The sequence below is a fragment of the Danio rerio genome, chromosome 5 (genome assembly GCF_052040795.2).
Source record: "Danio rerio strain M-AB ecotype USA chromosome 5, GRCz13ab, whole genome shotgun sequence".
Classification (NCBI taxonomy): domain Eukaryota; kingdom Metazoa; phylum Chordata; class Actinopteri; order Cypriniformes; family Danionidae; genus Danio; species Danio rerio.
The window spans coordinates 19,634,144-19,649,375 of record NC_141025.1 but is presented as its reverse complement, the minus strand read 5'-3'; the positions used below and the strand labels follow the sequence as shown (position 1 = coordinate 19,649,375).

The window sequence follows — 15,232 nt, the reverse complement described above, 5'->3', positions numbered from 1 at the left end:
CGTTGCTATTTTGAGAAACTAAAATATATTTTTCATCAGACCTAAACAAACCCGGTCTAAACTCCGGCGCAGAGTTGCGCCTCGCTTACACACTGCTTAATACGCACGGGAGCAATAGGCAAATATCTTTACATATGAAAAAATTTAAATATTAAGGATATATATAGGATATAATAAGAGTAGATATAGGATATTAATATTAAGAATTAAAATATAACAAAACATATTATTTTCTAGCCTACATAAATATGAAAAATCACTGCTTTTATGTCTTCATCTCGGGAGGCTTTTTCAGTTCATTCATAACAATTTGTTTCTGTATAATGTTATTATTATTAGCAGTATTATTTATTATATCCATATTTATATTTGTTTTATTAAAAACAAGCTTAGATTTGCCCACCTGTCAGGTTTTAGACCATAAGGGGCACAGCATGTGTTTTAGGATATAACTTAGGTTTTTGAGCACACTTCGTTATTATTGTTCATTTATTCGTTTGCTGGAAATTAGAACTGAATTTAGAAATAGTTTTGAAACAAATATTTGCGCTTAACTAACGCAATTAATAATTTATAGACTAATTGATGTCTGTGCATAAAGGTTTCCCTATCCAAGAGCGAAAGTGAAAGTAGATCATTTATCTTTCATTCTCACGCAGTAGATGCTCTGTTTAACAGTTTTCTGTTAAAAAAAAACTGTTAACTGTTTGCTAGTGAAATGCTCAGTTTTTTTATTTAGACTTACTTTACGTCCTGTAAATAGCGAATGCGCTCTTGGCGCGACGCAGCTGGCTCTTAAAGGGAATTGGAGATGAGACTCTAATTGGTTTATTCTCAAAACACACCTATAACTCATTAAGAAAATAAACTCAACCCTTTTAGACCATGCACCACGGCGCAAAGCGGATTTTCCCGTCCTTAAATTAGCAAAAAGGCATTCTGACATGCCCTGAAAGCGTTTGCGCCCTGTGTTTTGCGCTCTGCACATGGACTGTCAAAATAGAGCCCTAGATGTATTATTAAATTTTAAACAACAGTTTTGTCTGGATCTCTAGTCTGGTAGATAGCCGTGCGATATTCTACAATATCAGAACTCGTACAGAGTGACAGCAGTTCAATAAACTCACTACAATTTCACAAATATTGCAGCTCTTGGACAACCAGCCTGATTTCATGAGGAAACCGTATTGTACGTTTTGTCAGTTTAATGGCTAATTCGTACGAATAAGCAAATCGTACTAAATTGTATGAATAAGATCAGACGAATTTCTATGAATTAGCCACTAATTCAAAAAGTTACGAATTGCAGTGAGATTGTGTTGGGACAGCATAATGTACTTTTGAGGGTTTTTATGCGAGAATGTAGTTGTTTATATTGAAACTATACAGTTTATTTATAATGAAATTGCCTGTTTTAAATATTTATAATTTCTCAGAGGCAGTGTGTCGGCATCTATCAGTCTGTCCTACCTAGCAGAGTGAAGACAGTTGACGTTCAGCCACAAGATGGCGACAGAGACCACATAAGAAGCCCTTAGAAGAGAAAAACTCAGCGGGATTTTAAATTACAGTTGATCAAATCATTATAAAATAGGTAAGGGACTTTTTAAGTCGATCTTTCTCTTTTGTATGTTTTAGTGCTAAATTTATACCATAGTCTGGTATAGTGTTTGCTTTGCTTTGGCTTTTTCTGAGTTAATTATTGTGATATCCCATATTTCATGCCGTTCAGCCTTATAATCTTAAAATGTGAGCAAAATCACCTGTTTGCCATCATTTCAGACATTACGCTAGAGAATCATTCAAGTACTAGCTCTAAATTGACTAATGAATGAGCAACAGTTTCTGCTGTGCTGAAGTCAGCTGCAGATGTGAATAAACAGCGGAAGAAAGTAGTTCCTCAAACAAAAAGATTTTTAGACCCTCTGTGCTTGATTTTCTTGTTTATACACAAGATTATGCTGTTGAATTGTTGTATAAATGCATTATCACACTCGTAGTAGTGCGATATGGCTGTATATCGTCATTGGTGGGACACTAATGCATGCCATGTTTACTGGCTTGTTGGTTGATTGGTGTAATTATTGTTTCTAGGTGTGATGTGTAGAGCTTGACTATTTCTTGAGTTCTCCTGTTTTCTTGTTTATCCTGATGAAGACCATGTAGGTCAAACCATGTTACACTAAAAAACATTTTGAGAGTTAAAGTTGAAGTGTGCCAATTTAGTTTATTTTACTTTTTACACTAATGCACGCCTCCCACCAGTGCAGATATACAGACTTATCGCGATGCTACTCGTGTGATATTGCTCATATAATGCATGTGAATATTTTTGAAAGCATTTAAATAGAAAAATAGCAAAATGTCTTCTTATCATGACTATTTTTTACAAACACACTTTATATTCTTATAATATAATATAATATAATATAATATAATATAATATAATATAATATAATATAATATAATATAATATAATATAATATAATATAATATAATATAATATAATATAATAAAGTTATATTAGATATATTTTTTCTAGAATTGTATTGTAATTTCAAGATATTTCCTCACAATGTCTCTAAAAAATAGTGGTGAAATGTTCTAAATAATGTTTTGTTTTAAAATAATTCTAAATTCCCAGCTTTGCAGTTTTGCTATATTTTTATATATATATATATATATATATATATATATATATATATATATATATATATATATATATATATATATATATATATATATATATATATATATATATATTTTTTTTTTTTTTTTTTTTTTACCACTTACATTATATATATTTTTTAATCTAATGACTTTCTAAAGATATGTTGAAGTGTGGGGAAAAAATCATCATTATCAATGCTTGGTTCTCTGAGGGTTAAGGGCATGTATATATACTTATTTTTTTAGGTGTACAAATATTGTGAGGCAGTGAAGGGTAAGATGGCAAAAAGAAAGTGAGGCAGAGAGATACAAGAGAGCCAGTGGTGTTTGTTCTAAATGCACAGTGCAGTGCATCCAAAAATCTGGGCCAAAAAACATTGATCCCAAAAGCTGGGCCTGGTGATTAGATTCAGGAAGAAACAGAATGCATCGCATCGGATTCACTTGCTGCATTCATCATTCATGCACTCAATAGCTGGAAATATTCTGCCAGATTAAAAAAAACAAAAGCATGTTTGAAAAATAAAGCTCTTGTAATAATCAGAAATACAGTTAAGGATAAAAAATCACTCTTGGCTTTAACCAAAAATAGGTAAAAGTACAATGTATATAATTGCGTTTGTCTTGGTGAAAATTAAAGGAGCTCACTTTTGATTTGCACTAAGACATTATATCAACTTATGTTTTCATTTACGTTCTTTTCTTGACAATTTAAGGCATCAAATGTAAAGATTTAAAGCGAAAACTGGTAATATGTCAAATCTTGCAGTCTGTGCCACTCAGACCACACACAGAGACACGTTATTCAGTTTGTCCTCACTAGGGGTCCCTATTGCTCCTCATTTTGAGCACAGCGACACACGATTATTCATGCTGAGGTTCCCACTTAAAGCAACTTGTTCTCATACAATATATGCTGAAGTACTTCATTTTTACATGCCAAGGTCATAGGTTTGATTGCCAGGGAACAAATACACTGAAAAAAAAGTGTAGTAAACAAAAAAACCGAAGCTGGTTTGTTGGTTTTAATAGCTGATTTTGAGAGATTTTTCTGCATGTTAGGTTGGTCAAGCCAGCTAATTCAGTTAAACTCCATTTTTAGAAGTTTGATTTGTTTGTTTTTTTTGGTCGTTCTAAGACAAAATATGTATTTATTTTAAGCTTGTGAGAATGTAAAACGAGTACAACCATAAATCAACTTTAACATGAATTTCCTCTGTCAGAATATTCATATATTGAAAAGATTTTTGTACAATATACAATAAATATTATATATATATTTCAATATATGCTCATTATGCCTTTTCTTTAATAAATATTAGACTGCGTAAAATTTGCGCTTTGTAAAATAAAAATGTGCCTCCTTGTGTGAGGGGGTTTCCTTGCTTGTAATTGGCTGTAGTTTTCGTGCACCTGTTCTGTCGCAAAACCTCATTGGCTAGCGGAGATGTCCCTCTTTTTCGCCTCTTCTTCACGCGCTTCCCGCTCTCAGCGCTGGAGTACCAGCTTGACTGTTGGCCTTTCTGTCTCAGGAGAACTGCGCGAGTAAGTTCCTTCAGGCAAAGCGAAGATAAAAATCAGACATGTTGGCGCAAAAGCAGCGTCACAGGAGCGATGGGAACATTTCAGAGAGTGTCAGCGGCGACCGCGGGTGGTTTTGCGCTGCCGTGCGTCAAGAGACGGATTCATAGGACGCGCATCTACCCACGAGCTCGCGCGGAGAGCACAACCAACTTCTGCGGCGCGTGACTTCATAACGCACCCGCTCCGGACCTTTTAAACTTTATGTACTGGAGGAGTAATCACAACACTGCAACAATGACAGCGACTTTCGTTGGCTTATAATAATAATAACGCATTGCCACTTTTGAATCTCGCTTCTGACGGAATTTTGGTGAGAGGTAAAGGACACGGATTTTTGGGGACCGCAACAAGGCTATTCTGCTATCGAATCATTTATATTATCACATGACTTTTCAGAGGATTATGATATTTATTCAAGAACTTCTCAAACTAGACTATTCATAATGTCGTTTTTGAACAATAGACTACTACCCAGAAAGCCAAAGATGACCGCTTTACGGATGGCGTTAATGCACGCGCTCCTCGTCGCGTCTCTCCATGGAGGTAAAGTAACATTTACGCACGTTCAGAACTTGTTGCGAGATGTCAGAATAAATCAAACGAGCACGATGCAAATGACAAGCATCTCTCATGTGTTGAAACAGCTGTTTTTAAGCGCACTATATCAGTGCGCTTTCGTGTTTTTGAACACGCGAATGCATATAAAAAGTTGACGCGGGCTGCTTCCTATTCCACTTGACCCATTTTTAAATCTTAATTTACACTTGAAATATTTATAGATGAATAGACACTCCTGTGGTGAGCGGTTTGTGCGTTTGGTTTGTGGGACAGAGGCGCGCGGCGACAGCAGCAGCTGTGTGGTTTTGTTGTGCCGAGCGTATAAATAATAGAAATGTTGGTTTCTCACCTTGTTGTTTTGCAGTCTTGTCATCAATTATGCATGCATGTAGTTAGCTAGCAAGACAGAGATGTAGAAACAGGGCGATTGAAGTGTCTTCCGCTGTGTTTTCCAACGAAATATCGCGTGGAAACACTTCTTGACAGTGACGCGAGAACGTTTGTTTTTATTTTAACATGAAAGAGTTATGTGAATCTCCTCAAAAGTACAACAATTTTACTGCGCAAATGAAAGTAGGTACAATTTCTTCTCAAAGGAGAACTTGCCCTTTCATTAATTTATAATAGCTGTTTAAACGAGCCTGTTTGGGAACCGTAAACGATGTGGTTTTCATTTCAAAGCTGTGGTCTTGAAATCATTTATGCGGTCCTCAGTGTTACATTTTAATGGCTATTAAATAAATACACAGATTTTTATGTGAGCCACTCTATTTTCACTCTCCACAGAAGCAAGAGACAGTGATGAAATGAGCAGACTTTTGTCCGGGCAGCGTGCTGTTTTTATTCATCCTCGCCAGCTGAGGACCCACAGTGGCCTTCACATCTATTTTTACTTCTACTATCCCAGCAAGTCTGAAACTGGACATGTCATACAAACAAACAATTAGGCTGTGGGGGTGAGATAGAGACAGACAGAAAGTGTGGGGGATTGCAAAATTAGAAAGTGTGTGTGTTGGAGATCTTCCAGCGTTAGCAGTGACAAGTGTGTCCGATTGTGTGTTGTGGCTTGGATGGTTTCAGAGATGTTGACTTGTGACAGCACTTGCTGATCAAGCACTGAAACTGTCATCATCATTATTACTGGTTTATTTATATATATATATATATATATATATATATATATATATATATATATATATATATATAGTTGAAGTCAGAATTATTAGCCTCCTGTTTATTTTCCCCCAATTTCTGTTTAACAGAGAGAAGAATTTTTTCAACCCATTTTTAAACATAATAGTTTTAATAACTCATTTCTAAAAACTGATTTATTTTATCTTTGCCATGATAACAGCACATACTATTTTACTAGATATTTTTCAAGACACTTTTTACAGCTTAAAGTAACATTTAAAGGCTTAACTAGGTTAATTATTTAGGTTCACTATTTAGTCTCCACTTCACTTCCTAATCTGCAATTGCCTCTCTGGATATCACACTAACTGTACCCAAAAAAAAAAAAAAAAAAAAGTACTAATAGTTTCCTTCTTAGACTTTACAGACCTGAAACCTGCCTATAGCACTTATTCATTGTTGCTCTTATAGTTGTGTAAGTTGCTTCCTTGTCCTCATTTGTAAGTCGCTTTGGATAAAAGCGTCTGCTAAATGACTAAATGTAAATGTAATGTAAATGTAATTAGGTTAACTAGGCAGGTTAGGGTAATTTGGCAAGTTATTGTATAATGGTGGTTTGTTCTGTAGACTATCGAACAAAATATATAGCTTAAAGGGGCTATTAATATTGACCTTAAAATGTATTTTTAAAAAATTAAAAGCTGCTTTTATTCTAGCCGAAATAAAACAAATAAGACTTTCTCCAGAAGAAAAAATATTATCAGACATACTGTAAAAATTTCCTTGCTCTGTTAAACATTTCGAAAAAAAAAAAAGTCAAAAGGGGGCTAATAATTCTGACTTCAACTGCATATTAGAGTCTCTGTGGTCTCACACTGCTGTGTGTAATGGACTGCATGCAAAGAGTACATCAGTAGCAAGTTCAGACAGCATGTGGTGTAAATGCATGGAATTGTGTCCGCTGAACTGTGCGATATCCACAGGAATATTTTGCAAGTTAGTGGCTGTCAGTGTGATCACGAAAGTGCCAGTTGTTTGATTTATTTACGTTGCCTTTTTCAGACTACAGAATTGCTGACATATTGTAGTATGGACATGATTTGCGCTGCATATGAGGAATGAAAGCGCGAGGCAGAAATCCACAATGATGTGCATGTGTGACGGTGGGGGCCGAGTCGGTGTTTGATGACGGAGGAAACAGAATTTGTCAGTGAGTTACAACAAATTTGCAATTTGTCTACAATTGAAGGGCTGAAAATGCACCTGTTTTCAATGAGGCCATCGATAAATCTGGGGAATGAGAAGTTTTTGTTGCTTCAGGGAGTTTTAGGAGCTTAATTGACAAAAGCAGATGGATGTTTACAGAAGGACCGTCTTCCAAGTAAGACTTAGAGCTCATTTTCCTAGCTGTGCAAAAGCTGACAGCGAAGCATCTCTCATCTTCAGCATCTCCTGCCTTCGGCGTCTTGAGGGCAGATATTTGTGTTCAGGGCTCAACGGTTGCGAGTCTGAACGGTTGTAACAAAACCAGAGGTGTGATTAAAACTGTCAGACTATCAGGCTGTCAAACACAGTTGCCCTGCCACACACACACACACTAACACATACGTACTCGCGTAGACACACACTGGTCGTGTCTGCGAGCCAGGCTGAGCAAGGGGCCCATATGTTTGAGGGTTGGCTGACACCAGGGAGATGATTTGCTCTAGGGAGACTGTGAAACCTAAATCTTTCGCTCTCTCTCCCTCTTTCTGTTCGCTTATACAGACACACACACAGTCATTCAGGCATGTTTACTCGCAGACACACACCCCCTTGGTGGGTGCCTACAAACTTTCTAGCAAAACTATAAATAGTAGATGCACAATATATCATTTGACAATCGATAATGCCAATGTGCACATCTATAATAGTCACATTACAGGGTCGTCAGTGTCAAGTATGGATTATTGTTGACAAGAAGCTTGTAGATTAATGGCAAAGTTTAACTGTTGTGGATTTAAAGTTTGTAGTTTTCTTCTGTTAAACATATCATGGCTTTAAAGCATTCAGGCACAAGAAACAGAAGCAGCTGTAGATTTAAGATTAATAAAATGTTTATAGTGATGACTGCTAAGTGTCCAGGGGAGACTTCAGGTTGTCGTGAAGGGCTGCTTTCAGACATCTCGGCTTTATTATGTTTAATAAAGTATATCATCTGGTATTGAAAACCTCCAGTCTGATTGTGGTTAATTGAAGGAAAGGCTGGGAACCACGATAATAACCATGAAACACTGATCTAGTCTAATCATATGAAAGTATTTTATTTGAATGGGTTTTTAAAGCCTGGGAATGTAAGATTTTAAGTTAGTTCAAACCATTTGGGCACAAGAAATGATGAAGTTTACTGCTTTAACAAGAAAATTGTGTTTAATTATCTTAATACAGTAAAGACTACGTGGTGTCTTTTTTATTATTGCGGAAATGCGCTCGTTTTTGCAATTTGTTTTAGAACTTCCGATTCAACTGCCTATGCGAGAAATGACTAGGAATAATTAACTGCAAAAAACGGTCAAACTACCTGCTCTACAAGCAACTTGCTCTACAAGCATGTTTGCATGCCAATACAGACAAAGCTGAATCATATAATAAGAAAATATCAGTTTGCAACATCAAGCAGCAGAACAATTTGTTTTAACGTCTAAAAATTAATGGAAGTGAATGAGACCGGAAGTCTTGAACCAAAAAGATTCAAATGGCTGCGTCTGCTCATACGCAAAGAATAAAGTGAATATTTTAGGCCCTTCAAATGATTCCAATCATTATAAATGTAGCAATTCTTTCCAAATAGGGTCATCTTGTAAAATTATATTCATTTCGCAATATATATATAGCAGAAAAACAAAATATAGCAATGTCATTTTTCCAATATCATACAGGCATAGATTATTCCCCCTCAAAATCTAGTTTAAAGTTCATTTTCGTTTATAAAATCACCCCTACCATTCTGAGATAATGTATTATTCATTCCATCTGGTGAAATATAATTCATATCACTATATATATTGCAGGGGAATGAAATCTTGCAATGTCATTTTTTTAAAAATCTTGCTTCCTTAGTAAACAATGCATTTTTGCTTTGATTTTAATATTTGTTTGATTAAATCCAAGTAGGCATGGGTCAGTATATGATTCTGATGGTATGATAACCTTGGTTAGAAATATCACTGTATCACAGTATTATGATTATTGCTCTAAAACATGTTTTTCCCATTAATTTTCCCCAGTTAGCACAATACATTTTATTTTAAGTGGCGTTTAAAATATTTTTTAACAGTAAACATGTCAGGCTAAATAATTAAAATAATTTATTGACTTCCGCTGTCTTCATTAGTTTCAAAAGCACAGATTTCTGTAAAACTTGAAAAGGCACCTTTGGATATCTTTCTTTTCTTTGGATATAAAGTAAGCCATTGTACATTTTTAGGTCTGTAGCATGCATGTTAGGGCTGGGTGATTTGACCTAAAATCAAAATCTCGATTAACTCAACATTTTATCTCGATTATGATTATTAAATGATTATTTAAGTTATTTTTTTGGCCTCATAGTTCACTGACAAGTTTTGTACATTAAATATGTTCACAAATTACAAGTAGGAGATTTTTAAATGAAGGGTGCATTACTTGATTTTAAAATAATTGTAGGAAACACGCACTATCTATGATTATTTGTTGAACATCATAACAGAAACGTACAACGTATAGTTATGTTTTTTGAGAGGTGCGCAGGTGTACAAGCTCGCGAAGGCTGCGCTGGACCATACGCGTACCTTCAACAATGAAGTATAAATCAGCCTGAACAAAGCAGTGTCAAGTGACCACACGCAGTAGGAAAAGTATTTGACTGCTGGAAAAATTTGATCGATTATAGGTTCTGAATGTCGATTTCGATTACTTTTGCATTAATCGCCCAGCCCTAATGCATGGATATTGGTTTGTGAGCGATTTGTTTTGTAGATGTTTCCTGAATCATGGGCTGAACAGTAGCTTTTGATGTGGAGGCTCCTTTTCTGCTGGAGAAACTGTCACTCTAAAAAAACAACATAAAAAATATTCATAAACCTTTTTTTACTTTTCTAAACCTCTGTAAAATGGTTATCGTCCCATGCCTAAATCCAAGATAGAGAGACTCACAGCCAGAAGTGTGCGAGCGGTGAATGTGTGCTTTTAATAATCTGTATCTAAAGAGGGGTAATCAAGAAGATATTTCCCCACAGATTGGCATCCAGAGAGAAAAGAGGGCTAGTGGACGGGAGGGGGCAGATGAGTGAAAGTAATGACTGTGATCATTATCTCCTATGTTTTTAATTGAGATAATGACCCAGAGGAAGACAATAAAACTCCCAAATGAAAGATCTTTTTTTTTTTTGTCTCTCCCCCACCCACGCCCCCGCCATTTTCCCCCTGCGATTTTTCTTCTTTCAATTTCCTAAAAGTGACTGCTTGGAATTTCATCAGCTTTGATAGCCTTGCCTCCAAGATGGCTCTGTAACCCCCGAACAAAGGAGCGTTGTTATTCGTGACTCTAAAAGGTAAATGTTGCCTTAGAAATCCTTTGTTGCGTTTCATACGAAATACTTAAATGCGACTCTGTCACTGCTATCCCTCAGAGGCACAGAGAGAAAAAGAAGTTTGCTAAGACTGAAATGATTTTCCATTACAACTGCAGAAAGACCAGTTAGGGAGTTCCCATTTTGCAAACGTAATAAAATTGAAAACTTTCATCTCAGCAAATTGATTTCAGTCGGATTCGGGAAAGGAAGAATTAAAAGGAGGGGGGAGAAAAATCATTAGATCGTTGAAGCATGACCGAAACGTGGGACTTTTGGAATTTGCAGTGAGAACACACACATAGCCACTTTGTATTAATTCATTCAGTTATTCTGTGACTTTGTGTTGGAGATTGTTGCATTAGAGAAGGGCTTATGGGCGAATACAAAGCCAGACCAATGATACCAATTGGCAGCAACAGCAATGACTCGATGCATTGATAAAAAGGAAGACACGATAAATAGATTTATGACTCAAGAGTACATGCATATCCCTATTTTAATTTGATCTGTTGCTTTTTAGAGAAAAAGATCTGTTTGCAGGCTACTGGAAGGTATTTCTCTGCCATTAACGACTTGCGGCAAGCAGTTCATTTAACACGTACATACCCTCCAAACGCCTGAGAAATCATTGGCGTTATCATCAGAGTCTCCACATATTTTTCGCGCTCTCTTTTGGATGTATTGTAGCCATATGGTATTGGCCCTGGAAATTAGAGTTGCACTTTTCTCTTACTAGTTGGCTATCATTCTCTTTTTCGTTCTCACTATGGCAATTTTCTGTATCGATTGGGTTGGGTTCTCTCTCCGGTGATGATTCGAGAAAGAGAGAGGAGGGGGAAAAAAAGAGAGGATACTGGAGGTGTTAGAGGTGCCTCTTGTTTGTGTAGATGGAATAATTAACGCTCATTAAGAGGGTGATGAGAGGCTTAGGGGTGATGCTACTTGTTAGGATAATTAGAGTCAAATAGGCCTCATTATGCAAATTGGGAGGAAGTGTGATTCTGTCAGTGTTTACCTGAACTCCGTCATACTCATGACCTCAGATAGAGATGACAGTGTCGAGTGGAGCAAAGCATCTGAAGAATAGACGAAGGTGGGGATAATGAGCTGTTATAGGGAAATAAAATAAGGCCTGATCTATTTGGGAGACGCGAAAGAGAAAAACGAGTAATGAGATGACAGAAGCGAGGGAGGATGGATGAAATCCGTAATCTGTAATCAAATATAAGCTCTGAGGGCAATAAAGAAGCTGCTCCATTTTCAAGGAAATGAAATGTTTCTCAAATTATTTTACCGCAGAGAGATGGTTGGATAAGCCTCTCTCTATTTCAGAGAGAAAAAACAACTCTATTTAATAGGATTTAGGGCTGGGCGATATGACAAAAATCTCATATCACGATATAAGTCATCTCATATTCTGATAACTATATATGTTACGATATGGTACCATTTTTGTCAATTCAATTATTTAATAGTTTATATACACATTAAGCAAGGTTTAAAGCAAAGTGTTTGCTAATTAGTTTTGTTAAATATCTCCTTTTCTTTGATGCATTCAAAATAATGAATGTGATTCATCTTGACTACGAGAATTTTGATTAAGCAATTTACTTTAAAAGCCAATTCATTTAAGTAAAAGTAACTTTTAATAATATTTTTGCTGGGCGATGCAGTGGCGCAGTAGGTAGTGCTGTCGCCTCACAGCAAGAAGGTCGCTGGTTCGAGCCACGGCTGGGTCAGTTGGCATTTCTGTGTGGAGTTTGCATGTTCTCCCTGCGTTCGCGTGGGTTTCCTCCGGGTGCTCCGGTTTCTCCCACAGTTCAAAGACATGCGGTATAGGTGAATTAGGTAGGCTTAATTGTCTGTAGTTAATGAGTGTGTATGGATGTTTCCCAGAAATGGGTTGCAGATGGAAGGGCATCCGCTGTGTAAAAAAACATATGCTCTATAACTTGGTGGTTCATTCTGCTGTGGTGACCCCAGATTAATAAAGGGACTAAGAAAAGAAAATGAATGAATGAATATTATTGCTTAGTTTTTTTTAAAGTAATGTGTTACTTTAGCTGTCACTTAGAAAAGTAATTTTATTATGTAACTTATGTTATATAAATATATTAGGGCTGCATGATATTGGAAAAATTGGATATTGCAATATTTTATTTTTCTGGCATATATATTGTGATACCATTACAGTTTCAGATAGTTTGAATAGTTCAATTTACATTTTTTTGGAGAGTCTAAAAATGAAAACTATGTACATGTAAAACGTGAATAATCACAATGCAAAAAAAGCTTTGCTTACTTATAGAGTGTCATTTCTAGTCCAAATAACAAACTAAATCAAGTAAAATATTTAGTTTTTACTTTCAGATGTAATAAGTCAAAATTACATTAAACTTAAAATAAAACAAGTAAAATAATCTTGTTTTTCATTTGAAATTTAGATTTTCGGTTTAGAAATATGATAAAAACTCTGAGAATTCAGACTAATTTCAAATTCAGATTCAACATTTCATATCCAATGATGTGACTAGAGACCATTTCGATGGGGTAATGTTATTGGCCCATGAACATTTCCTGCTTGTTATCAATCTATTTCATAACTATAACAAGAGGCAATTCAGTCATGACTTTGTTAATGCAGCTATCATAACATCTTTTGGATTCTTGGAAGCTATAGAAATTAAAAATGTATAACAGAAAATGCGTTAGGACCACTGTTTTTGTTTACATCCCTCAAAATGTTCTATGGAGATTGTGCACTGTGGGATTTCAATGCTGAAGCTATGTATTGTGTAGCCCTAATAAATAAATAAATAAATAAATAAATAAATAAATATAAATATATATACTCAGATATGAAGTATGAATATGTACTCATTCATAGTCATATTTCTCACTTTATTTACACTTGTTTTCTGCAAATTAAAAATGTAGAAATATAAAACACTTTTCAAAAATTTATAATTACAGGTCCAACATAAAAATAAAAAAAACATATCTGCAAAATCTAATTTTTTAAAAGATAAATGCGAAATGTAAAAGTTGTACTCAAGATTGGAGATTGGGCTGTACAATATATTGTTTCATCATCGATATTGCAATGTGCGAACCTGCAATAGTCACATTGCAAGATCTGCAATGTCAAGTTTTGATTATAATTAACCAGAAACTACAGTTCAGAGCACATGATTTGTTTACAAAGTTTAACCGTAATATAATTGTGTGAAATTTTCTTATTTTGATGTGTTTTCAAGGCCCATGACTAAGATTTCAGGTCAATTGAAAGCATTTAGGCACAAGTTTAACAAAGGAGGATTGTGTTATTTATTATACCACATGCCGTGTTATTTTACTTTTGATTATTGAATTTGTGTACCTCAGTAATGTTAAACTCCACCGAAAAACGTAAAGTATTGTTTATTTAGATTTTTATCATTGTTCTGTTTTCATCTGTGCTCTAATTTGTTGATTTTAATTTACTTTTTGGGTACTTTTGTGGATTTTATGCACATGCGCTCACCTACAATAACCCAGTCAAACTCTCAAAGTAAAATGATGAATTCTTTCCAAATAGTTACTATAGTTATCTTCGCATAAATCGCAATATACATTGCAGAAAAAAAAGTTATATTGCGATGTCCATTTTTTTCCAATATCATGCAGCCCTAATTGGAGATTTCTAACAGTGCTGTTAATCATGGTAGCATCATCTTAGTAGCACTGGTGCTCCTAACTACAAATGTAGTCGCACCGGCCAAAATTCTGTTGCACCCACCAAGAATTAGTGCACCTTTACAACAAATTTTGTATGAACAGATGTATTGCATTTGTAATCATCCTGATGATTAAATGCAGGATTAAATATAATTAAATAGAATAGCATCTCACGCTTTAAAGTGTAGATTCCGTGGCAAACACTGTTACCTGAAAACTCAGTCACAGAATTTACTATGAATACCTTAAGGAGTCTTATTCACTCTTCGAATAGTGTATCATGAATCAGCTGTGTCATTATTTGTAACTTTAGGTGGTTTCTAAAACAAATACTGTCAGAGGGCCTTTCATTCTCTCATCTTCACATTCTTCACATTTTCACAGCTCCTCGTCATCTGAAGGCAGAAATCACTGACTGAATGATTGACAGCTAGTATTAATCAATCAATTTGTGTTCAGTTAGATATTAGAGCAGTGGGCCAATTAGAAGAGCTTGAATGCAAGGCAAGCATTACAGGATTTGTTTACTGCAGAATGTTGATGTGACGACTGTTTTAAGTGAAGTTTCGCGAAACTAATTTCGAGAGGAGCACATGATCTGATTGATCGCAGCTGGTCTCTCATCTTTAATCACTGGTAAGCCAATCAGATTAATCCAAACACACTACAAGTAGCCTGTCTAAAACTACTCAGTTGTCTTCATTTTACTAAGAAACCCCCCATCAACCCCATCTCCACCTTTCCTCCTTTACCAGGGGGAGCTCTCAAGAACTACCTGATCTCGTACCCCCCTTAAATACTCAATGACCAGTCAGGAGCCCTGGGTTCAATTATGTCAGAGCTCAGGGTTCTCTCCCAGGACAGCATGCCAAACCTGCTGTTATTATCAAGCAATATGTAAGTGTGAACTCTTGAAACTATTCCCGAGACCAAGGTGCAAAAAAAAATGCATTCTGGTGTATGTTTCCTAAAATTGT

General features: G+C 35.6%; 1 protein-coding gene across 2 annotated transcripts in view; it reads left to right on the top strand.

Annotated features, from left to right (window-relative positions):
• The first annotated feature begins 4,166 nt into the window (after positions 1–4,166).
• si:dkey-215k6.1 overlaps positions 4,167–15,232 on the top strand; it is a 344,938-nt gene continuing 333,872 nt past the window's right edge. For both annotated transcript variants that reach the window (XR_015491055.1, XM_087253349.1), the window contains exon 1: positions 4,167–4,797. Coding sequence is in view for 1 of the 2 variants with exons in the window: in XM_087253349.1 (XP_087109475.1) it covers positions 4,698–4,797 (100 nt within the window). In the remaining variant the exon portion in view is untranslated. The remainder of the gene's footprint in view (positions 4,798–15,232) is intronic.